General features: G+C 37.4%; 2 protein-coding genes across 3 annotated transcripts; one reads left to right on the top strand and one right to left on the bottom strand.

Moving 5' to 3' along the window:
- Positions 1 to 6,151: 6,151 nt before the first annotated feature.
- On the top strand, positions 6,152 to 10,443 carry LOC146735060 (cytochrome P450 2J6-like). Of its 2 annotated transcripts, XM_085506749.1 has the most exons (6): positions 6,152 to 6,208; positions 7,451 to 7,825; positions 7,970 to 8,112; positions 8,353 to 8,856; positions 9,010 to 9,197; positions 9,946 to 10,443. In XM_085506749.1, the coding sequence occupies exons 2-6, from the start codon at positions 7,477 to 7,479 to the stop codon at positions 9,962 to 9,964; spliced, it is 1,203 nt and encodes a 400-aa protein (XP_085362875.1). In that variant the 5' UTR covers positions 6,152 to 6,208; positions 7,451 to 7,476; the 3' UTR covers positions 9,965 to 10,443. The 2 variants fall into 2 exon arrangements, with proteins under 2 accessions (XP_085362875.1, XP_085362874.1); XM_085506748.1 differs by lacking the exon at positions 6,152 to 6,208 and having other exon boundaries at positions 7,360 to 7,825.
- A 7,043-nt stretch (positions 10,444 to 17,486) lies between these two features.
- Positions 17,487 to 24,982, bottom strand: LOC100370324 (cytochrome P450 2U1-like). The gene is made up of 7 exons (XM_085507347.1): positions 24,894 to 24,982; positions 21,378 to 21,752; positions 21,138 to 21,280; positions 20,351 to 20,854; positions 20,006 to 20,193; positions 19,625 to 19,743; positions 17,487 to 18,166 (listed from the first exon to the last, which is right to left on the bottom strand). Exons 2-7 carry the CDS (start codon positions 21,724 to 21,726, stop codon positions 17,982 to 17,984), a joined length of 1,488 nt encoding a protein of 495 aa, XP_085363473.1. The 5' UTR covers positions 21,727 to 21,752; positions 24,894 to 24,982; the 3' UTR covers positions 17,487 to 17,981.
- Positions 24,983 to 26,577: the final 1,595 nt, after the last annotated feature.

The following is a 26,577-nucleotide window of genomic DNA, read 5'->3' as shown; positions in this document are numbered from 1 at the left end:
AGGAATTCACGTTTAATACGTTTATTAATGCTCATTTATAATAATGATCATTGCTTTGTTGCAAATATGGAGGAGATCGGACAAGAAAATATTTAGTGAACATCCATTCCTAAGTTATGTTCCAACTGGCCAACCATGGGCTTCCTTATTATATACATACGTACTTATAAGTCCGGCTTATCATTTGTCATTCTTTGAGCCGTTTGTAAGGACGCTAATTGACCAAATGTACGTGATTGTCAATTTTTGGCGGCGTATCAAGAGGTCGTATGATAGTCACTGTCACAATACGAGCACTGGGTGAAATGAACTAATAGATTACTTCCATTGTTAACTACATACATTAGGTAATGGTTCCTTGTGTTGATTATTCAAATTATTTGGTAATGCTCATGTAATTGTTTCTATCAATTTGGAATATTATTGACGAACGTTATGATACCCCAAAAGCTGCTCGGTTGTTCCTCCCCTCTACTCCATTCAGAAAACATGAGGTACATACATCCCCCTCCTACTACTGAACGTTTTAGTCAAACAGCTTCTGCAATCAAGGGAAGTGATACAATGGTCGGTTCGATGGTAAAAAGAACGGATGTCCTACCCGCTGAGGGGTCTAAGAGTATGTATTGTACCGCACGTAAATATTGACAAATAAAAATACATGTGCCCAAATGAACTTCGGGAGTTGTTTAGTGGCTCATTGTAAACTGCCTACTACATGAATAAAAATAAAAATACCAACCCAAACGAGAAAAAAATCTCACCGCCATGTCACCAAAATGTATTTTATCCACTCAACTATGTACAGAGCAATAAAACTACCATTCCAAATGCGAAAAAATATACCGCCAGCAAACCTATATTTACCCGTCGGCCCCTGGCTATTTACACGATTAGTTGACTGCTTCTGAACTGAATAAATTTGTCAGAGTGTGGATACGTGATATAAGTCAAATAGTTGGGCATAATAATTGTGTATTAAAGCATAAATCAATAATTAATTTGTTGATATATTGTTAATTCTACATATTGTTATGATATTCTATTTTTGCTGTAAAATGAATGTATTTTGATAATGCCCAGTTAGCTAGTGAGGCCTGCCCAGCTGCGGAATTAGAATAGACAGCATGTATTGTCATTGCTAATTAATATTTTTTTGTTCGTGCTTGTGCAAGACGAACGTGAACACGAGTTGGTCAAGTTGTCACCCAGCTCCCGACCAGTGCAGGGCAGTTCAGCTCAACTCCGGTGCAGTGTCAACGTGGCAGCCAACGTATGTCTCAAGATAATGCATGACCAATTCGGCATGAGGGACTAATAGATGCAAAACAGTCTTCTGTGGTTCTGCACTGTAAAACCAGCCTTATTCAAAGACCTGTTTTTCGCCAGAAAGCGTGGTTTGCTGATCTTGGTCTTTTCTCTGCACGGACGGTATAGAGGTCGTGTAACATTACGGTCAGTGTCGTGTAATTTGCATTCCCCGAGACCTCGTAGTTTGGAGCTGTATAACTGATATCGCCGTCGACGTTGCTGTGATTAACTGTACTATCGCTGAAGCTACGCAGTACGAGTTCTGCACTTAGGTAGGGTAGGCAATTCCGAGCTGGGCTATTATCATTAATGTTATATTTATTGTGATGTATATTGTTGACCGGTTTGTGATTTATATCACTCCTGTTATTGGTTTATGCTTATTGTATTATTAAATTAGTATTATTGGACATATCCTGACTGTGTGCCTTTGTTTGACCCTTTAGTGTTGCGTTCTGGAGTGCGAGATATTGGCGGCCAGGTTCGCGGGAGACTATCTCGTATTCCCGTTCGTAACAATATCAACACAATTGTACCTTTTATTTTGTTATGATAGCGACTTCACGTTTGCACATACGGTTCACACGCCGTTAGGCTATTTTTTAGAATAAACAACTTGCATGTTTAGGGTTGAGAATTTAAACATATATTACAGGAATTTTATTAATAGATTGTTTACTTATTGTATTTAGTAGTGGCAAATTTGCAAGTCTTTAACCGTGAGGCACATCCATGGTAATCACGTGATCGTGCCAACGACTGCAGCGATTGGCTAGTCGCACGGTTACTTTGCCACGCCTTAGAGATTTTACTTATAATATAAAATTTGTAAACTTTGTTAAGAGAGAGAGAGAGAACGAGAGAACGGTGCAGCGAGGGGTTACCTCGGCTGACTGCTTGTGTGAATAAAGCTGGACTACCTGTAATGAACTTATGTGTATTCATTAGGGTCGAATCTGGTACCTCTACGTGTAAGTGACATCAGCCAAGCGAGACGAAGTTCCCCGATCCCTGAACACAACGCTTGTGTTCACAAAAATTTCATAAACTAGACATGTCATTTTGGTTAACATGTCAGATTTGTGTATGGACAATCTAGCTTTGTTTGATTCATTCATGTTCCGAATATAGTAGCTCCAGTATCTAAAGCTTTTTAAAACTTGATTTGTTTAAACCAACATGGTTATCATTCACTCATGTAACTAATTTTTAAAATGTATCAGAAAAACGAGTAAATGTCCGCTAGTCACCAACATTGAATTAAATAGCGAAACAAAAAGACGTGCTTCGGCAACCTAGCCTGATTTATGACAATGCCAAATTGGTAAAATTTTCAATGAAAACAGAAATTCATGACTGACATATTAAAACTGGTAAATTGATATTTATATGATATTTCCTTAAGAATGATCACAGGTAAATCACAAAAACCCCTTCCCTTCATTGTATTAATTCACTGAACATGTTTATGCAACCAAAGCCACTTTTATAACAAATTTATTTATGTTATTGAACATGTTAGTTCAATGAACTTTTGTTGTCCACCATCTTTTTGGGGGTGAGCCGTTTTAATATATTTTCAGCCATAACTGGTTAAAAATAAAATATGTGTTGGTAATTAATTGATACTCAGTTGCAACAATTATACAGTGAAAACAAAAATTGAAGAAAATTGTTGCAGATTGTGGGACTTTAACTAAATAGAAAAAAGGTCAAAATTATTCCAAAATGCTTTTGATCAACTTTTGTTTGTTATTAATTGTTTTAATAAGTTACTTTTGCTCAAATTAATCATTTTATATACAGAATTTCTTTGTTCCAAGTATCTGATTTATTACTCAGGTGTTTGTGACGAACACAGTATATTACTTATGTTACAGTTTTGGCATGTTAAGTATTGTTTTACCCATTGTAAAATGTGAACATCTAAATACAACCCATGTAGGCCATGTATTAAGATATGGTGTACTACTTTAATAATAAAGTATTGTTAGTTTCTGCAGTTTGTTGTTGATACTAACATTATTTTAAGTACATACCAGTAGATGATATTACACAAACTTTAAGTCCCTCTGAACAGTACAGTTTATTTCAAACCCCCCCCCCCCTCTCAACAGAAATAAATATCAGGTACCCCCTGATCTCTTCAGACCCCATAAGTATTTTTAATGTAGGCGGCCTTCAAAGTTCATGCGTGTTTGTGATTTGTAGTCATATTCGGGATATTATAACGCTCGATTGTGATTTCGATCACGCTGATTATCCATCAGTATAAATTGTATACAAGTATATTTCACCTAAACCGCCAACCGTTCAGTTTTGAGAAAGAGAATAACGCCTTTAAATAGAAGTCGTAATATATTTTTTTTAATTTAAAACTACCAGAAAGCTCCTATAGTCGAAATCTCGTTATTGATGCATTTACTGTTATTTACATGTGAAGTGTTTTTTTAGAATATTGTGGTCTTATTCTTACACCACGATCGCGGAATACCTGACATGTTAAATCATTTTTTTATTTGTCAAAATAGCCGACGAAATTTTCCGAAACAAATTATTAATATATATCGTCTGAAATAGCAATATTATATAACATTCTACACATATCGACAATGCCATGATATAATTAGGCCACAGCGACTAAATAGATTTCGTTACTTTGATTCAATTTATTATACATATCCAATAACCATGTCAACATATAACGCATTGTCACTGTTTATTAATCACAGGAATTAATATGACGTCTAAGACGCATTACGTTATCTCAGTGGCTTGTGTATTTGAACATGAAAGGGTCATTTTTCAATGATCTTGTTAGTCTTTCAGGGTTTAAACGTGGGACTTATCAATCGGAATGTCAATTGTGAATGTATGCACACTCATCCAGAGGTCAGCGTGGCATTATATTGTTATAAGTTCGTGACCTCTTTGACTCACTGCAATACTGGTGTTACATTCAAATTTACTTACACTTTTTGCACTTAAAGAGCAGATTTTCCCACATAACTCAAAGTAAAAATTAAAAATTTTGAATAATATTGATTATATTTATTTTGTTTCAAATACCAGGTGTTATTTCTAAAAACAGATCGATCCACTTATGGAGTATTATACGTTTTGGTCTGTTAAAATAGGGTGACAACCTCGCAATTTGAACAATCAAATCTTTGTAAGAGAAATATATTTGAAGCATAGATGTATATCAAGCAGAGTTGAATCTACAACATGCACAATAGTCCTCACATACATACCGTCTATAAAGACGTAGCTCGTGTTATTGAGGTCGAAGATATAACTGTGATACAACTGAAATGGGATTATCTATTTATTTAGCTTTGTTGTCATTGAAGATCGGAGCTAAAAAAGGTGATTGCTGCCGCGGATGCATTCATTCTTCGTCTGCACCTACATCCACTTTTGCTAAAAAATGGAAATAAAGAAATGTATAGTAGACCTACGTGAGTTTTGTAACATTTGCAATCGGCCATGGCAACAACCATATAAACTGCCATGTTCGTAATATGGCAACTAACTATTAACTAATATCTCATCGTACACAATGTTATCAACTTTGTTGAAAGAAAAACTACTAAGTGGAGTTATTGCGTTTGTTTGTGCATAATGTGACGGTTTAGAACTGCAGTAATGTGTACCTAGACACATTAACACTCATCATTTCATGATTTAGTGTGTTGTAGATCTAGTATAAACAATTATATCACTTGGTGGTGAAAACTTATTCGCGATGGCCATACTGTTCTGTGTGTCAAATGCATGTTGATTTATATATATATGTGTTCATATTATAAATGGTTACAAAGTGATGTAATTCTACTTATTGATTTTGTTGATTCCATATTATATCAGTCATTGGCAGTTTTATTTATTTATTTATTTATCTGACATGATGAAACTATAAATATAGTGATGGGTTCTCAAATATTTGTTGTCAATGAAGTGAATGCAATACATATGCCTAGTGAAGAGGAAAATGATTTTGCTGACAGACCAATAGTCTATCAACTTAAATAATGATGTGTTCAGTGAGTTCCATATTAAAATCAGCTGGATATAATGGTTTAGTGCATTGTGGACATGGTTATATACATTGACAATTTTCATTATAATATTATAAAGTTAGACGGGAAAAAGGCGACATATGTTCATGTTTTTGCTAATAATACATAAATCTCATTGTTCATATAACTAGATTAAATCATTATTAACAATAAATTCCATTGTCGCATTTTTAGTTAAGCTACAATATATTCGCTCGTACAGTGAAAATAAAGTATGATTCGTATGTTCAAGAAAAGATTTATCAGAAGAAACTTATGTTTAATATTTATCTGTTTATCTTTTTTAATTATCGTATTTGCTTTGTGACAGTTGTCACAAATTTGATATTGATACGCGATGTAAAGTATAAATCCTGGTTCACATCTAGTATTTCAGTGGGACTCGTCCTCCATCAAGTTACTTTAGAAACAATATCCTGTATTTACAGCATGTGGTCGAGCTCCACAGTAACTGACAAAAATTGCGATAATTATCTAGTTCAAACCACACTTGGGAATATTATATTGATTATTATAGCGTACATTGGAATAAATCTGTTTAAATGATGGATGTAGTCATGACAGCTGAGTCTAAATATGAATTTACTAAAAATAAGCGCTTTGCAAACGTCTAAAAGACGATGGTCGTCACGCTACATCAAGTTCGATACGGGTCCCATGCGACATGTGTAACACGTGTTAAAAATTTATCTGCATCACGATAGCTTGTTGGTATGAGGGCGTCATGCAAGAGAGCGCCAAAACACATAGTGGCACAAACTAAACATTGTGTGGACTGCAGTGAGTGATTTCAGCCATCATTAAAGCATTAAAGGGTAGGTTGATTTTTAGTATTTTCTACATATTCCCTGTTTTACCCATTGAGAGACGAGTTTCCATTGAATTCATTGAGTTTATTCCTGAAAAATGTAATATGTGGCATTTGATCTCTCTGGACAACAGAGAGTCCATTGTCACGAACCAGTGTAACACTATTAGCAAATTTAAAAAAATCTAAAAATGGCAAAAATCTACAGTGTCGAATATGTAGATTACAACAATATTTTAACCTATGTAATTATGTAAATTGAAATAATGATTCTCAATTAATAATAATAATAATAATAATAATAATAATATGTTATTTAATGAAATCTGTACATAAATGTTGAATTGTGTTAACTGTATGTATATATAAACCAATGGCAGGTTGGTTTTATACTATTTTTATACCACCGTTGGTCACATGACCCATTGCTTTATCTGCACGTTCAATAATGGAACACAACGAAAAAGTGATGGTTGTCGAATATAACGTCATTATTTAAGCCAGTAAATCACACAAGCGAAAAGGTATTAGAATAGTCGTAGTATGCATTGAATTATTCACAGGCAAATTACAAAGCGGACATTACATATCTGTATTTAAATAAAATAGCATACGTTCATCACTGAATCGTTCCATTGTATTTTTCAGTTGCCTTACAGCATGGCTAAAATGTATTTGCATGATATTTTATAGTACTATTAACAATGATTCGTTGTATAAATCAGATTGATAATAAAGGTATTCAATATAATTTAGGTATTCCATATATCTACTTCTGTTGTTCCGTAAGTTTACTTTACATTTGGTTTCCAACCTGTTAGGAAAAGCGTGTCCTGCTACATTTGACACGATTTACTCAACTTATTTTATTTGTAATATTTGTGATCAATTTCTGGCACACCTTTCTGGCACACCAGAGTCAAAACAAAATTGTTTGTACAGTGCGTTAAGTTTTATTATAGCGCAAAGTGGACATTATTGCTGTCCCAGTCAACGAAGTGCGGCCAAATTTATATGACTTTCTCCCTGATGTTGTGATAGCACCTGGCCCGAAAGCAAAATCAACCCCGTGGAGCTATTTGACAGGTCGTATATCATTCCTACTATACACATATATTTTTGAATGGTCATAACCATCGTTGAAGTATTAGTTCTAAACTTGTGCCACATAACTGAACAATGATGGTGCCATTAAATTAGCTGTCATCATCGATTAATCTCCGTTACGTATTTGAATATATGTTTACAGACTGTTTTTCATGCAGTTGTAACGTTATGGTGTCTGTGCCAACTGATCCGTTATCACTACTGGTGTTGTTGATGATAATGTTGTTAGCATGGATAACCACCCAACACTACCTGGTACCTTGTAAGAACTTCCCACCCGGACCTTGGGGCTTACCTATTATTGGCAGCTTTATGTACTTCGGATCTGATATACACAAAGACATGATGAAACTCTCAAAGAAATATGGTAATGTTTATAGTCTGAAGATGGGATCTCATACAGCCGTTGTTGTAAATGAAGTGAATGCCATCAAAGAATGTCTGGTAAAAAAAGGAACCGATTTTGCTGATAGACCACATTCTTGGACAGTTGAACAATATAATCCAAGATATGAAGGTACTAATCAAATAAAACTGTATTCAATAAAATAATAAAATAATTAAAACAACCAACGATTGAGACCACTAATTCTAAAAAAAAGTAGATTAGCGCCATTTATTCTCTATAGTTTCATTTCATGTAATAACCGTCTATCGCCAGGTATTGCTAGTGGACGCTTCGATGAGAAATGGGAACGTCGTCGACAATTTGCCCACACAACGCTTAGAGGCTTTGGATTTGGTAAAACCAGCATGGAGAGTAAAATATGTGAAGAAATCTCGTTCTTGTTGGATGAATTTAGGGTAAGGATCACTATTAAAATTCGATCGACACAGGCCCCATTCGCTCCATACATCTGTGCAACCAATCAGAACTCGTGTTACATGCATTAGCTAAGACTTGATCTAATTTGTGAGAAAAGTTTATGTAGCAAAGTCATTGTACATGGACAGCAAAATTATGGATATATCCTTAGCTAGAACATCGTCTGTGAAATTGCTCGATAATACATGTGAAACCATTATATTATGTTATATTTTAAGGATATTCAGGATAAATCTATCGATACAAGCGCCATCCTTAACAGAAGTGTTTCCAACGTAATTTGCTCGATAACGTTTGGTAAACGATTCCACTATTCGGACCCAAAATTCAGTTTCATTATTGACACTATGGGCAAATGGTCTGAGCTTATGGGCACTATGTATGAACTTGATTTTCTACCGTTTCGAAGGCCATTTAATCAATCAAATATACATAACTACAATACACTTGGTGATGATCTGAGGAAATTCTGCAAGCAGCAAATTGATGAACACCGTGAAGTATTCGACCCAGACAACATAGGTGATTTCATCGATGCATGCTTAGCTGAGACAATGAAACAAGACGGCAATAAAGATCTTACAGACGACCAGTTAAAACACACATTAGCTGATCTTTTTGCTGCTGGAACTGAAACAACAGCGACAACACTTAAATGGGGGTTACTATTAATGGTTCTTCATCCAGAAATACAGGACAGAGTGTTTAATGAAATTGATCAGGTACGTACTATACAACATGCATGTGCAAATTAAGCAGGGTGTATCTTAAATCGCATAATTGTGAAATAGCCACATCTGCTTCAAACTATTGAGTGTCCTTATGTTGCACGTTGTTTGTAATCCCGACCACTATTCGGTTTCTCATGATTCCAGGCTGTTGGTGCAAACCGTCTCCCGAGACTTGACGATCGTAAAAACTTGTCTTATACTGAAGCCACGCTTTTGGAAATACAGCGATTTGGTAGTATTGCACCATTATCACTACCTCATTGTGCGTTGAAAGACACTTCACTTGGTGGATATACTATTCCCAAGGGGACGGAACTAATTATTTTACTATGGTAGGTTTCATCTATATGTATTCCTCTGAACTTCCGTAGCTGTACGGACATATACAATTGTGTAGTCTGTATAAATAAATAAATCTATATACATGTTTAGTTAGATAATATTAAAACGGTCGATTAGCGAATAAATATATTCTTGATTTTTTATCAACATTGCCAGCACAAACAATCCGGTCCGTTAAGGACACCACCCAATACCCGTGATTTTGGGTCCTTTTTTTTTACCCTTCATAAACTGGGTCATATGGACCTTTCGATAAATAACCAGATGCAGACTATAACGGCACTCGCATGTAATGAAAACACAATATTGGTAAAATTACCACGTACAATAAATAATTATCTCCAAACAATACAATCGATAATAATAACAATTAATACTACTACAGCCTCTGGAATTCCCTACACTAATACGAATGTGTGTATGAGTTACCGGCAGCAAATGTCATGGTCTTTCTAGTCAGCCTTTTGTGGTATCAAGATGAAATCAGTGATTTCCTTGTCTTCGCTCAGCACGATAATTCACTACGTTTAATTACCCACCATAGACACCGGTCAGTCAAAATGAATATTTTGAACTGTAGGCATTAATCAGCGATTCTGCAAATGACGGAGAGATACAATATAGGTCAGGGGAAGCCCCATGACCCTAAGATTTTTTCCTTACGTCACGAACCACGTGACCGAGGTAATGTGGCTACGCCACCTCACCTTGACATTCACTGTTTTCTTTTCTCCACAGCAATGGGGATGAAGTCTAGGCTGCCGTTTTCTGTCCAGGTTTCTGGCTTGAGTTGCTACCTTCTTTTTTACCACCGTGTCGGTTTTTGTGTATAATTTTTTACAAGAATTTAAAACCCGGCAACACAGGTTAACCACGTTGTAAGTTTTTTTCTGCGTATTTTCCAACTGTATTTCACTTCCCTCATGCATGTCGTGTTCATTTTATGCAGTTTTGTCTCCGAGGCGACTGTGCAGTGGTTATAATCAGAATTTACCAGCATAGAACCCGCATTTGAAATGCTATTTTTGCCATGACTGCATGCAGCGTTCAGGATTTTTGCCTTGAAGGCGTGTGTTTTTCACTGGAGTTCTGAAGCCTGGGATGTTTTCCAGAGCCATGAAAAATCGTCCCTGGCAGGCTGGGTAGATCAGATGCAGTCGGAGTGAGCTGTCTCCACTGCGGCCCTTCGGCCGACAAGCAGGAAGAAACACAAAAGCATTGCTCGCATTCAAAACATGTCTCTTCCGGTGAACCTCCCATTCTCAGCTGTGACTCGTCCACTGATTTGGGTGAGGCAAAGGCTCAGGCTAGTTGCACTGGGTCGCTTCTGGAACCTCCGGCACTGAATATCAATGGGAATACTGGCAGCCAAGCCTCCGATTTTGGGGCAGGACTTTCGGGTCAGGAGATGCTGTCTTAGACGCGTGAGTTTTTGTCTTGCGAACTGAGTCAGGGAGTATGTCACCACCTCAGTTACACAGACTGGACATCTTCCACCCTCTTTGATGGGGGAGATGGCGGGTGCAGTCTCAGAGCTTCAGAATGCAACAAACCAGATGGTTCAGATCAAATCTGCTAGCCAGTTTGTCACTGACAAGGGTAAACGGAGGGCGCCCCAAGCACAGAAAACACAACGCCCTAAGGCAACATCCGCTAGCCAGAGTCAGCCAGGAGGCAAGGGCTCATACCCTTCAGCGGGAGGGAAGAGTAGTGGTGCACCCCCAGAGAAGAAGGAACCAGGTGGTGGCTCATCATCCTTGATGGGCCATCGTCCATTCCAGCAACGAGGGAAGCATGTTTTACACTTGTTTTACTCTGCAACAGGGGGCATGTGTTCGGCGAATAGCCAGGTCACAACTTAGTGACTACTGCAGGCCTTGGGGAAATCCACCTCTTTGGAGAAGAGAGCACCCACACCTCGCAACTGCTGAACCCATGGACACATATCCCTGTCGCACACAGATTTCGCCGGTGTAGTCCAGTTTGGAGGCGGCGGGTGACTGATCCCTGGATTTTACAGGTGGTGACATATGGTTACAGGATCCCGCTGAATTATCCATCTCCCCGGTCAATGTCTCCCCCATTGAGGGCACTGCCAGGGGACTCTCGCAAGGTGGAGGCAATCAGACAGGAAGTAGACTGTTTGCTGGAAAAGAGCGCCATACACAAGGTAGATCAGCCGGCATTGAGTGAAGGCTTCTACTCAAATGTGTTTGTAGTTCCAAATCTACAGGTGGTGGGCATCCAGTTCTGGACCTATGCAGACTGAATCAGTATGTGCTCCTCGATCGGTTCTGCATGGAGACGCCATTCAGCGTTCTCTCCATCCACCTTTTCAACTGGCTAGCCTCACTAGAGTTGAGCGGGGTCTACCTGCACATATCAATGTACCCGGCGAGTTGCCATCTCCTTTGAGTTGGCCAGTTGGGCCATATATTTTAATCTCGGGTGCCCCCTTCAGGTTATGCACAGCCCGCTTCGTTTCACCAGAATGGATGGGACAGGTGGTGCTGCTGCTTCACCAAACGTCGGTACACATCAATCCGTACCTAGACGACTGGTTATTACATAACTCAAACAAGCGATTATTAGCCAAGCAAGTAAGGCTTACACAGAATTGACTTCACCAGTTGGGCTCTTTAGTAAATCAGACAAGTTCCATTCCTACCCAATGCAACAGTTGGTGCTCCTGGGCATTGAGTTTGACACATAGGTAGGCTTGGTATATCTATTTCAAGCATGTTGCTTGGTGCTAAGCAGCCTAGCCGAACACCTGGTCAGCATTCCCTCAGTGTCCCTCCAAGAACTAATGCCGCTCAAAGGGTACAATGCTTATTGCTACAACACCGAGCTCACCTATGGGAACTAGACAGGTGGGTATTGATCTCGGACCAAGCGAAGGAAGCCCTGCCCTGGTTGTCGTCACTTGCCAGCATCGGACAGGAGGTTCCCTTGGACCCACTCACCACAGCTATGACTCTGGTAACAGATGCCTCCCTTGGGTTGGGAGCGCATCAATTGGACGATCAAGACCAATGTATATGGCCCCCGCATTAGTTTTGGGACTGCCATATCAACTGGCTTGAACTGAAAGCAGTGCACTTAGCACTACCACACTTTCTACCTGTAGTTCGAGACCACAGAGTTCTGCTCCACACAGACAACACAGTGATGGTCTCCTACAAGGAGGGGGACGCGTTCCCCATCACTGTCAGTCCTAGCTGTGTTGTCAGTCCCAGCTGTTTTCAGCTGTGGAGCTCCCAACATACATAACACTGCTGACTCAGAGACGCCTTATCGACCCCGTAGACCCACATTTTGACTGACCAGTAGTGCTGTGTGGTGTCGCATGATAATTTCTCAGAAATGTGTACATTTCGTGTTTCCACGACTTCCCTTCAACTTGCGCTGTGCGGATGGCTTTTCCTAGCGTTCTCATCATTTGTTCCGCCTCTCCGTTTGCCTGTGGCCATAGGGGAGTAACTTTACGGTGTTTAAAACCAAGATGTCTTGCAAAGTCTCTAAACTCGTGGCCCTGGAACGGCGGTCCATTGTCTGATGTTGCGATTTCAGGGATACCATATTCCGAGAATACTTTGTCGAGTATCGGAATTACGATTCGCGATGAAGTAGATCGTATTATTTCAACAACAACAAATCTGGAATAGTTATCTATTATCACGAGTAAATAATCTCCGCTGGGGAACGGCCCACAGAAGTCCATCGACACGTGTTGCCATGCGTAGTCAGGAAGTGACGTCATTTGTAACGGTTCGCGCCTATTTTGTGGTGTGGCGGCTTGACAGGCTAAGCAGGTTTTGATTTTATTTTCCACCAGCTTGTCAATGTTGGGAAAATAAACTTTTTCTCTCAGTAATCTTTTCGTTTTGACTACACCCTGGTGTCCTTCGTGGGCAAGACTAACTGTCCGCTCTTGTAACGATTTTGGAATGATAATTCGTGATCCGCGTAAAATTAGATCTTGAGTTGACACCAGTGTTAGAGATTCCCTTTCTTTTCGCACCATTTCGAAAGAAATTCGGTCGATGTCTGTAGAATCGATGTCTGAAGAATTCGTGTGGTCGTACCATCTACCAGTTTTAATCGCCATGTTTACGGCTTGCAGTGTGGGATCAGATTTTGTTTCTTCTTTGATTTCATCCAAGGTTAGCGCCGTGGGTGCTGCATGACCAGCGATAAAGTTGATATATTCTTTAGTGACTTTCTCTTGTCTCCTGTTTGGCGTGCTTTTCGTGTTCGGGTGTCTCGACATCTAATCAGCTGGATTGTCTTTTCCCGGCCTATACACGATCTTGAATAAATAGTCTTGTAGCCGTAGAGCCCATCTCTCGATTCTGGCTGGCGGTTTAGCATTTGGGTTGTTGTAGAGACGCTCTAGCGGTTTGTGATCGGTTACTATGGTTACAGGTTTGCCATATACGTATAAATGATAATGTTCACACGCCCATACAACAGCTAACGCCTGGCGTTCTGTCTGAGAATATCTTTGTTCGACTGGAGTAAGTTATCTGCTCGCGTAACTCAGAACTCGTGGTGCGTCTTCATCACCATTTTTCTGAGTGAGCATTGCTTCTAGACCAACAGGGCTTGCGTCTACTACGATTTCAGTCTCTTTATTCAGATCAAAGTATGCCATGAATGAATTGCATGTTAATCGATCTTTGAGCGCATTACGATGAGTACTCGACCATTCCCATACCGTGTCTTTTACGGTTAATAATCGAAGGGGTTGCGTAATAGTCGCTAGGTCGGGTATAAATCGTGAGAAATATGTTACCATACCGAGTAAACTTCTCACCTCAGTTGCGTTTGTTGGGGCTTCGGCATTCTTGACAGCCGCGACTTTATCTGGGTCTGGTGACATACCTTCCGCTGAAAATCGATGACCGTAGAATATGAGATTTGATTTGTTGAATTCACATTTTCGTTTGTTTAGAGTAAGTTTTCTTTTGCGTAGTCGTTGGAATACAGCTTTCAGACTGTTTTGATGGTCTTCCTGCATTTTGCCGTGTATGAGTATATCATCGCTAATGTTCTTTGCGCCTGGTATACCCTCGATTGCTTGTCTAATAGCGTTTTGGAATATTTCGGATGCCGATAATATTCCAAAATTGAGTCGCTTATACCGGCGTAGACCAACGTGTGTACTAAATGTAGTAATGTACCTCGATGCCGGTGTTAGCTCGAGTTGATGATAGCCTTGATTCAGATCAAGTTTGGAAAACACTGTGGAGTTGTTCAGATCTTGAATGATTTCATCAGTCGTCGGCCTAGGCCTGTGAATAAATCATTGTATTCGCTCACTAGTTTGTCTGTTGCGGTCTGTCTCCCGACTTGTTTAATTATTTGTATGAGTCCCAAATCTTCTGCTGTCTGAAAACTTAGTAGCGATTCCCCGAAATTACCGTTGCGCTTGACGACATGAATTAATATATTCGATAGCGATTTTCTTCCAGTATTCGTTTTACATTTGATGTCTGTCCGGAATTCGCCTAGGGTTTCGATTGGATATTGACTCTTGTATGGAAATACTTTTGTATAAGTCTGTCTCAACTTGACTTTCCCGTTTTTCAAAGTCACTTTCATCCATTATGTTGATCGATGCACCAGTATCAATCAAGAATTTAATTTTCTTACCGTGAATTGTGATGTCAGCTGTTGGAAACTTTGCCTTGGTTGCGTGAATAGTTTCCGTGCGTATACCGAATACGTATGTCGCTTGGTCGGTGTCTCGGCTGGACTCACTACTCGAATCTGTGTCAGCGTCCACTCGCCTTATAGATCGTTTTGGTTTGCGGTCTCTTTCCTTGTTTGGTTTGGATCTGCAAACTTTGGCAAAATGTCCATCTTTCCTGCATGATTTACATTTCTTGCCTTTTGCCGGGCACGGTCCGTCATGAGGATAATCGCCCCCACAAAAGTAGCATAATCGAGAGGTTGATCGCGATTCATTGATGGCTACCCGTTTTGGTTTTCCACGTTTATTATGTTTAGACTTGAAGCCTCGGCTAACTGCGTTGACTGTTGACGCATGCAGGTTGCCCTCGATGTCCGCAGCCTGAGATTCAGAGACTTCCATCGTTTTGGCAAAGTTTAACAAGTCTTCTAGCTTCATGTCTTCTCTCAATGCTCGCCGTCTTAGTCTTTGCGACGTACAGTGTTCAATGATTTGTGTGCAAACTTCCTCGTCAGGGTTGGCATAATTGCAGTTTGCCACAAGAAGTTGTAACCGGGCGTGGTACCGTCGACTCACCATCTTTTTGCTTTGCTTGACGAAACACGTGTTTTTCGTACGCTTTCGTTCGTTTTGGAGCAAAACGTTTGTTGAGAGCTTCGATGAGTTTCTTGACATCGTCTTCTTCGCCGGTGTCTGGGAGTGCTTTGATTTCACGTCGTACTTCTTTCTCCGCGTAGTGGATAAGTAGAGCTCGTTGTCTCTTAGTGCTCGTGATGTCACACGCGATCATCAGGATTTGAAATCCTTCCAACCATTCCTCCCACCTTTTTCCAGAGGTGCTAGGTTCCTCGTGGACTTGGAATGGTTCATAGTGAGGGATGCTTTCGGACGCCATGAGTTCCTGAATCCGTCGTCGCCAATGTAACGTATTGACAACCCCGTATATCAATGCCTGGGTAATAGGGAGCAAGTAAGACTAGATACAACCCGTTTCAATGCTAAAGTACAAGTGATTTATTTATAGCAATGACCATGACTCATGCGCCAGATGGCAGGAACAGATACGATGTTTACATATCAGATAACAACATTACAATTACGTCAGTTGGTTTCATAATCAAATCGAATGTGGCCGACTGGCAGACATCTTTTTTTTGAAAATGTGGAATGCTTTGTCAGTTCTCATTCAAATTTGGTACATACATAATACATGATGACTGGCAGCCATCTTTTTTTTACAAAATGTATCGGTAACATGTTTTTTCTTCAATTAAATGTGTCAAGGCATCTAGTTTCACAATTGCATCAAATATGATCGACTGACAGCAATTTCCTTAATATTTTGCTATATTATTATATCTTTTCACACATTTACCCTCTTCATTGATATTTAAAACAAATTGATACATGTCCAGTTAGTGATTTGATTAATGATATGTGCGTTTCTGGTTGCAAATATATTTATGAATGGTTCGATTACCCCCTACATGCATATCAACTTATACAACAGATCACAAATATAGATCTGATGAGTAAACTTTAACTGACACAAAGTTGTATAATCCCAAACATACATTGTATGTTAGTCACTTGTTACACGTTCGTGTTGGGTTTATTCTTCGTACTCATAAATTTGTAAAGTGTTTTAATTTGTGTTTGTTTAATTGTGTAATACCATAACACACGATTACGATACTAAAGACATGCACCTTACTTGAGTTTGGATACAAAAAATAGCAAATAAGTTTGTGACCATATATTAGATTGCAAATTTTGAAAATCTGATTTGTATTGACATTATATTAACATATTATTCACTCCCAATTACTGACCAGACACTACAAATTTATTCAGAAACAATTTACATGGTCACATGACCAATGATGTTAATATCCAATTTGATTGCATATTAATATGTAGAAATTTGTGATCAGATAAAAGACAACAGATATGCAACAATCTTGCTTTTGTGGTCACATTACTTTATCTTTAGCAGGACTAACATTTCCCCTAATTGCAACAGAAACTAGGTATTATTGATCTTAACTTTTGAAATGTATAATAGTTTGTGTTATGTACGTTACACGTTTTGTAAATAAACATATTAATACAACTTTGGATTCCTGAATGAGCATGGTTATTACTTCAAATACTATATGCTCAGTAAAGAGCGGTACCCTGATTGCTAAAATAGCACAACGTCACATGATTTTCACACTCATTCAAACTCAATAGGAAAAAGCAGTTCCACACAATTTCACGAACAACGTACTGAAAAGAACATGACATGATAAATATATACCATTAGTTGAAATAATTGTTAATTTATATTATCTCTGCGCTTTTGCTATTTTCTATAATAAATCACTATATACAGAATATTTCATACAGGTATATTTTCCCCTCCATATAAGAACATTTCACATGTCTTACAACACACAATAAATATATCAACTTCCTTTATTATTCCTGCATACATTATTTCAATATAGTGATATTTACATAACATAAATGTAGTCTAAACATAAAAATAATGACAGTTGGAACCAATTTGAGTTACAGATAGAAAACATTTCACGAGTGTCTCTACAATATCAAATTTATTACTTTATTACATAGTGTAGTAAATTATATTTGTTCCAATAATTCAGTTTGGGGGTATTTGAAATGTCGTCTCGAATATTTGCGCCTTTATATTATGCTTCTAAAAATATTCAAATTATATAATTCCTATAAAATAATATAGTAAACAACCAACCTATTTCGATATTGACGCATTTTGTGATAGCCAGCAATGGCGCCTTTTGATTAAAACAATATTCATCTTAACTGTATAATAGTACAATGGCAATTCCCAACCTATATTATCCCAAAATGTTCTAAACTATTTTATATGGTTTTTAATGTGTGCCCATTGAAACATGACACGTCTTTACCTTGTTATGTACGTTATATATATATACTTTTGTATGTCAATGTTCTATTGAAATCCAACACTAATGTTAGTAAAAATATTCAAAATCCACATGTGTGTGCATGTTCCATATAATACAAATAATGACATCACACAAACAAATCAAGTGTGTCTTTCTTTGATGACAACGTCATATTGTTTGGGGACCAATGTTATACCCAGAACACCCTCAGTGCAGGGTTTCTTGGTTCCGACTGGCAAGGTGAACTTGAACTGATGCATCATGGCTGAGAAGTATAGAAATAATTCATGTTTTGCCAACTGTTCACCCATACAGACACGTCGACCTACAAAAATACAACATTGAAATACAAAACTACAAATGCATAACACAATCAAGACGTGAGACTTAAATCCAGCTGGCTATTGCATTTTCCTCCAACCTTCTCCGAACGTTAATTAGAAGTGCAGTTAAATCGTGAAACGTGACCTATATAGTATTATATATTTTTAACAAAGTATCGGCATTCCAATGGAAACACATTGTGCTTCTTGCTGGCAGATTAATTCCTCCATTCCTTCAACAGTTGTCCGGTAAATAGCATGTTCATGCTTAAAGCAGACAAATTATGGTGCTAGCTTGTAGAGGAATGTATCGAGTTTACCCATTTGTATGCAAAAATGTTGGTTGATTGTGAAGTCATTGTCGTGCAGTTGTCTGCAAACTTGCTCTAGGTGCTTGTCGTGATCTGTTTTATCGATGCCACCAATGTAGATATCGTCACACATATTTCTAGTGGTTTAAAACAATTTTAAACTACGAGCATATTCTAATCTTGTTGGGCCTGTTGGGTTCTGATACTAGAATTGGGTGAACTCAAGGTGACCTTGTGCGCACTCGATGGTGTCCTCTTTTCAAGCTAATTTAGGTTTTCTTCAACTTGTTTTCTCACATGGAAAAGAATACGGCGGTGGGGTTGTGTCACAGGTCTTGTGTTTTCATCAACACTTGCATTCACCCATATCTGTGGTTATATTTGGCAAACTGTCGATCATATCAGTCCATGAGTCGATTTCTGTGATTTGTACTACAATGAGAACATTGTGGTAGCAAAGTCGAGCAATGAATTCTTCTTGAAAACTGCCAGCGCAATTTGATACCAAGTATCAGAGCAATTGAGCTGGTTGTTTTTAATGGACAAGCTTGGAATCTGGTGCTATAGTGAGAAATTCTGCAGTTCAGAACTTGTGATACTTTATCATCTTCAATTCATTTATTGGACTGGTATTTTGATCTAATATTTCATGGTAAAGACATGCACAAGTGCAAAATGACCTATTTCAACTATTCGGGAACAAGTTACAGATACAGAACATCTTTCATCACATGGAATAAATATTTACTTCCCTAGCAAGATTTACTTTACAGATTTATTTTACATGGTGTATTCACCATAGATAAAAATAATAAAACTATTTTAAACTAGTTGGATTTTAGAAACACGTGGTATTTTGTTTTTCTCCTCTTTATATTTTCAGAAGTTGGTAACCCCTGCTCTGATAGGTTGACTCTTAAGCTAGATTTGCACGATATTGCATTGAGTCAGATGTAGTTAAGGCGACCGAGGTACGACATATACAAAACAAAACAACGTCAAGTAAATCAAAAACTATTCATAAATTACAATAAAATATATAAAAAATGAATTGGAGCCTTATACCCCCATCGGATTGTGACATTACGTATTACAAAACTCCTAACGTAAACACCAACCAAGAAAACATTTACAATAAAACTTATTCACCTGCAGAAAAAGGCATGAAATTTTCCGACTTCTTGACTGTATTGTTCTTTTCATCGTAAAACCTCATAGGGTCAAATTTGTCTGGATCTGGCCACGTATTTGGATCTCTATGAATCGACCTGTTGCAAGGGTTATTATAAAAAAGAATTAGTGCAAATTGGCACCATGTTAAAGATAATACACCTCATAACATCTCGAGTACGACTGTACACTAATTTATTAACCAAGTATTCCTGAATGTACATTGTATGCAGTTGATCAATTTCTTCTAATTATTCTAATTATATTATGCTCATATATAGTGATTATGTATAATACACAGGCGATAATACGCATATAATTAGGCCAGCTGCTCACTGAATACGTACAGATATCACTCACCAAAGTAATATAGTGACTGCAGTTCCACTGGGAATATTGTATCCACCAAGAGCAGTATCTCTCAAGGCACGATGTGGTAGTGCGAATGGTAGAATACTTCCAATTCGTTGTATCTCCAAAAGAGTGGCTTCCGTATAAGGCAAGTGTTTACGATCATTGAGTCTCGGAAGGCGATTTGCTCCAACAACCTTTGTTCAAGATTTAAAAAACCAAGATTACATCAGTTGGGACTTTATCCAATTTGTACAATTGCTAGAATCATTTACATGAATGCTGTTGAATTTGAGCAGGTCATTCGAAAATCATATATAATCATATAGATATATAATTATATACCTCACATACCTGATCTAATTCATTATACACTCTCTCCTGTATCTCTGGATGTAGAACCATAAACAGTAATCCCCATGTAAGTGTAATCATTACAGTTTCAGTGCCGGCGCCAAAGATATCCACTAACATAAATTTTAACTGATCGTCAGTGAAATCTACTTTGCTATTGTGTTTGGTCCGCTCAGCCAAGCATGCATCGATGAAGTCTCCAATGTGGTTTGAATCAAATACTTCACGATGCTCATCAATCTGCTGTTTGCAGAACTTCCCAACATCTTTACGAGTTGCAATGAAAGTTTTTATATTTGACTGGTTAAATGGTCTCAGAAATGGTAGAAAATCCAAGACGTACACTTTACCGTGGCTCTCAAATAATTTCCCCAAGATATCAACAATAAAAACAAAATTTGGATCAGAATATTTGAATCGTTTACCAAACGTTATTGAACAAATTATGTTGGAAACACTCCTGTTAATGATATTGCCTGCGTTGATAGGTTGATTTTGAATATCCTAAAATAAGATAAAATTATTATCACACAGTGGATATTTTTGTTTTTGCGTGAACTGAATTTATTTTGGAGAAATTGTTTATACAAAGGGTATTGTACTACGTATTATACATGCTAAGTGAATAGTCTAGCCACAGAATAGCCATGCAGAAACATGCAAATCAAATCATGGGATATATGATAACCTTCCATTGACATGAACTGAAAGCTTGTCAGCGATAATAGCAATTTGTTATTAAATAGAGTGAATTATATTAGATTTTGGGTTTATAGTATAGTCTTACCCGAAATTCGTCTAACAAAAACAAGATCTCCTCACATATTTTACTCTCCATACTTGTTTTACCAAATCCGAAGCTTCTAAGCGTTGCATGGGCGAATTGCCTACGGTGTTGCCATTTATTGTCGAAATGACCACGAACAATACCTGTTGAAGGATATACATTTATACCATAACACTACATAACATTGTATCATTTGAAATTTGGAGAAACGACTGACAATCCACTGCTAGAAATGTGTACCTTCATATCTTGGGTTAAAGAGGTCGATCGTCCACGTATCAGGTCTATCAGCGAAATCATTTCCTTTCTGCACGAGACATTCTTGTATAGCCTTCACTCCACTGACAACAATGGCTGTATGAGATCCCATCTTCAGACTATAAACATCACCATATTTCTTCGAGAGTTTCATCATGTCTGTGTGTATGTCAGATCCGAAGTACATAAAGCTGCCAATGATAGGTAAGCCCCAAGGTCCGGGTGGGAAGTTCTTGCAAGGTACCAGGTAGTGTTGGGTGGTTATCCATGCTAAGAGCATTGTCATCAACAACACCAGTAGTGATACAGGATCAGTTGGCACAAAAACCATTTTGGTACAACTTGATGCGGAATAGTCTGTAAATATATACTCAATATAGATTAAACGATGATGATAAACGGCGGTGAATTTAATTGCACCATCATTGTGCAGTTGATTATGTATGAGAGTGGCGTGAACACAAATGCTTAGAACTGAGTGATGATGTGGTTCGTGGGGATAATATACGACCCGTCAAATAGTTGCACAGGTTTGGTTTCGTTTTAGAGCCAGGTGCTATTGACTAACTGGACCAGTCGTCAAAGTTGTATCATGTTATCTCCACTGTTTTTACATTAGGAATAAGGCAATATAGATTTGGCTGGATATCATTTTTTTCACATTAGAAAGAATTCAATAGTCAGCCAATAAGAGGTTCTATAGTACTAAAAGTGTTCTTGTAGAAATTTTGGGCGAGTGCAAAACTTTATTATTTCAGTTCTTTTAGAGTGCTGGATTTGATTTGGGTACATAAAGTTTGAACTCAATTCCATGAATGGCCAGGATAATTTACGATATTAAGTCCCGTATATACATACTTATGTCAAAATTAAAAGCTGTCAACTTGTATTAATTGGAAAGCCACAGCAAAAAACAGTATAAATTATGTAAACATTGATGGTACATTGGTTTCCGTGACGAATAGTGTACGGACACATGGTGTTATGTTTAACAGGTAGATGGTGCTAACCATACATATTGTATACAGCTGTAAAACGTCATTTTATCACCTTCAAAGAATATCACAAATTATGAAATGTTTATCCATTGAAACTATCGAAATGTTTGTACACGGCCTTGTCAGTTCATGAATAGACTACTGTAATTTCCTGATTTATTCAGTGTTCTGATTTCTAAATTGCAGAGGACTCAGAATCTGCTTCTCGACTTATCGTTTGCAGTGAAATATATGACCATATCACTCCAACCATTATTAAACTACATTGGTTAAAATTAGAATTCAAGATACAAGGCCTCAGTCTATATAAGCGACATGATGATATGATACATGCCACTGGCATCTTGGTTACGCTTCTCTAGCCAGTGTGTTGTACCAAAATCTAATTTAGTAGCTTGTGGTGGTAGGGCGTTTCCTGTTACTGGTTTAGTTTTATTGAACGGCTTACCACACGCTATCAAAAACAGTATCGAACTATTTTAACCATTTCAATAACCATTTGTTCATTTTTGAAAATGTATTAGTGCTTGTTTCTGTATATTATTATTTTCTGTTTTTGTAATATTCTATTCTTCTGTCATGCATCGGGCGTGTCTGTCACATTCGCAATATCAGTAAATAAGTTGTTATTAGTATTATTAACTCCACTGAAATCCGTATTATAACAGAAACATAACATAACAGAAACAATTGCTATACAACTTAAGTTTGTTTTACAATTCAACCCATGTGATTTGGTGTTTAATAAGTTACTTATATGCATGTACAAATATATCACATATGTATAATTGCAACTGGAGGACCGTTTATGACCACATTATTGTATGTACGAACAAATATGCCACATGTAGTATTATTGTTGTCAGCATAAGTGTCAAATTGTGTCGAGTATTGTTCTCCGATGGGAAGCACAATGATTATTTGGTTAATATAACACATATGGTGAACAATTTAGTATTGGAAATTAAAAACAGATTTAAAAAAATTAAGATTCAAACTATTCTCGAAATAAAACAATTCTCGAAACTATAATTCAAAAGTGAAATGCACACACTAAACCATGGAATGCAACAATGAATAGGTGCGAGATCTGGCATGATGTGTGAAAGGCGCGGATCGAACATCTGGTGCATGATTTGATTTTAAACTTCTATTTTTATAGTTCAATCACAGTCAGTTGGCGCACACGTGATAATAAAATAAATACAATATTTACTACATGGGGCCGCCATCTTGAATGACGCATAAAACTAAATAAGAGACAAGTTGTGAAACGCGTTTTTCAGATTCCTACAAATCAGGACAAAAATACCAATCTTTCACAAAAATATGGTCCGTTGGGGTTATATTAGGCCAACCGAGAACAAAATTCGACCTAATTCGTCGTTTTTGTGTGGAAAAATCCCTTGCATACGAACACCTAATTACGCGAAGAACCTAGAACACTAAGCCGGGGTATTTGAAACCGAAATTGTCATCTAAGCGTTAGGCCGTCGCTGATTGGATGCTGAGCTGGAATGCAATTTTTTAGTTTTAAATACCCCAGGAAAGTGTTCCAGGTTCTTCGCGTAATTAGGTGTTCGTATGCAAGGAAGGGATTTTTCCACACAAAAACGACGAATTAGGCCGAATTTTGTTATCGGTTGGCTTAATATGACTCAAACGGACCGTATTTTTGTGAAAGATTGGTATTCTTGTCCTGGTTTGTAGGAATCTGAAAAACGCGTCATCAAGTATAGAAATAACGATGACGCTAGGACCTTAGTTGTCTTGTTTCTATGTTCCAGTGAACAGAAACTGGTCTATTATTAGTACAAATTCCAGACACACAATGAATGTTAAAAATTGTATACCTATAAAACATTTATACAACGAATTATCGTAAAATTATTTTGCAAATCAATTTTACTCATGCTGTAAGGCGAGTGAAAATCTAAAATTGAAAGATTCAGCTATCAGTTGCAATACCAGTGCTCAGCGCTGAACGTATAAAAATGTATATACAAAACAAAATATGCAATGCCCGTTTTGTAATTCTCTCATGAATAGTTCAATGCACACTACTCGACGTTGAAATGTGCGGTTTATAGACTCTGACTCAAATTATGACGTTATATCCGACATCCAACACTTTCTTGTTGTGTTTCATTAATACACGTGCCTGACAGAACAATAGGCCATGTGGCCATTAGTGGTATAAAAATAGTTCATAACCTGCCCGCATGAATTTAGTTGATATATACATACAGTGAACACTATTCAATATCGATGTACATTTAGTATTGTTATTATTAATTGTGAGCCACCATGTACATAATTACATATGCAATTGTATGCTAAACTACTGCAACAATTCCAGTGTGGCAATAGGCTTTCTAATGTCAAGACAAATGGAATGCCACATATTATATGTTTCAGGATTTAACTCAGAATTCAATGGAAACTTGTCTATTGATGTCTAAAACATAGAATATGTAGAGAATATAAAACAACAACCTACCCTATACTGCACTCAATCGCTGCAGCACGCAATGATTAGTTTGTGTCACAGTGTGTGCCGGCGCTCTGTCGCATGAGTGCCCTCTTACCAACAAACTCTGTCTGACGTTCTGTCTGCACGTTTATTAATAGAACACAACGAGAGAATATGGGTTGTTGAATATAGCGTCATACTTTTAGCCAGAGTCTGTAATTTGTTTGTTTATTTCACCAAATAATACAAATGTCTACAGACAATTCAAATGACAATAAAATAGTAAACAGAAAATGAAAAAAAAGTGAAAGCAAAAACTCTCAAAAAATAATTTGGTGAGGATCACAGTTGTAGTCATGTTGGACTAATCGAGTCTGTGACCCCACAATGAATAAATTTGCATGACCTGCATAACAGATAATAACAGCTGTATTTCATCATAATGCATTGCATTAACTAATGAGTAATTGATTTACATGCAAAATAAATAACTGAAGTAAATGTATAAATATTTCAAATTAAAAGTTAATTCAGAATATTAGATTCTAATCTAAATAAAATTATAATTAGTTTTGAAGAAGGTATTTCTTTAAATTAGCCTTGATAGTTTTAACAGTTTTTATACAATTGGAAGAGCATTCCAGTGTTTAGTTGCAGCATACTTGAAACTGTGTTTGGATAATGAGAGGTTAAGTTGTGGGATGTTAAAATTATCATTGACTGAGTTGTTTAAATAGAGGGGCAGAATGAGCATGGTGGTCAGAGAAAGTGACAAGGCGAACAACTTTTTTCTGCAATAAAAGGATAGGTTTCAATGAAGTAAAATGTGATTGTCCTCAGATTTCAATACAATAGATAATTTGTGGTAATAATAACGAATTGTACAATAGAAGAAGGATAATTATACTGGGGGACATAATGACGAAATAAGACCTACTTTCGGGGCAACCTGATTTTTAACCTTTTCAATGTGCGACTTCCAGTTCATATGACGATCAATGGATACTCCCACGTGAGTAGACGAACGTACGACCTCTATTTGTTTACCATCCATGCATAGCCTGCCCTGAATACGCAATGAGTTATGGGGTGTGGTAATAAGCATATAGTTTGTTTTGTCATATTTATGGTGCTTTGTTGGCACTGCACCATTCACGGACTCTATGAAGTTTATTATTAATTAGGGGAAGATTAATACAATTTGTGTTATAGTATTTAAACAAATTTGTAACGTCTGCAAAAAGACTAAAGTCAAATGCAGTAGAAGAGTTGGCTATGTCGTTGGCGATTTGATAAACAGTTTTTTGAACCAAAGCCTTTGAGTCCCACAGATACCGTAATGGTTTAATTTACATAATAATATGTCACGATTTAATGTATCAACAGCCTTTTAAATTAGGAGGACTTTTGTAATTTTAAGTGAAGCGGAAAAAGTACCCTTACTAAGTGAACAATTGACAATGTGGGCAAAACGACGAGAAATGTTATGAATGTTAATTATGTTTGCCGAATGTATAACCAGTTTAGGGTGAATATTATCGTGCTCAAACGATTTGCTTATATCTAAGTGTTTGATTTCAATGAATACATCCTGTTCACTCACAGGACGAAGAAAAAATGAGTTACTGTAACTACCACGTAGGTACTTATGAACATTGTGATTCGATTTAATTGTTGATGCCAGTTTGGACCAATTCTAGTAAAGGATTCG

Source organism: Saccoglossus kowalevskii, chromosome 13, assembly GCF_978046115.1.
Source record: "Saccoglossus kowalevskii chromosome 13, keSacKowa6.1, whole genome shotgun sequence".
Lineage (NCBI taxonomy): Eukaryota > Metazoa > Hemichordata > Enteropneusta > Harrimaniidae > Saccoglossus > Saccoglossus kowalevskii.
This window is presented reverse-complemented; position numbering and strand designations above follow the sequence as displayed.

What these genes read in the sequence shown, in the direction of transcription:
- LOC100370324 (XM_085507347.1), bottom strand. Translation starts at nt 21,726, where the DNA reads ATGGTTTTTGTGCCAACTGATCCTGTATCACTACTGGTGTTGTTGATG. An exon ending in CTTTAACCCAAGATATGAAG is followed by an intron (nt 21,281 to 21,377) that starts GTACACATTTCT and finishes ATCCTTCAACAG; the next exon opens with GTATTGTTCGTGGTCATTTC. An exon ending in TTTTGTTAGACGAATTTCGG is followed by an intron (nt 20,855 to 21,137) that starts GTAAGACTATAC and finishes ATCTTATTTTAG; the next exon opens with GATATTCAAAATCAACCTAT.
- LOC146735060 (XM_085506748.1), top strand. Translation starts at nt 7,441, where the DNA reads ATGTTTACAGACTGTTTTTCATGCAGTTGTAACGTTATGGTGTCTGTG. An exon ending in TCTTGTTGGATGAATTTAGG is followed by an intron (nt 8,113 to 8,352) that starts GTAAGGATCACT and finishes TTATATTTTAAG; the next exon opens with GATATTCAGGATAAATCTAT. An exon ending in TGTTTAATGAAATTGATCAG is followed by an intron (nt 8,857 to 9,009) that starts GTACGTACTATA and finishes TCATGATTCCAG; the next exon opens with GCTGTTGGTGCAAACCGTCT.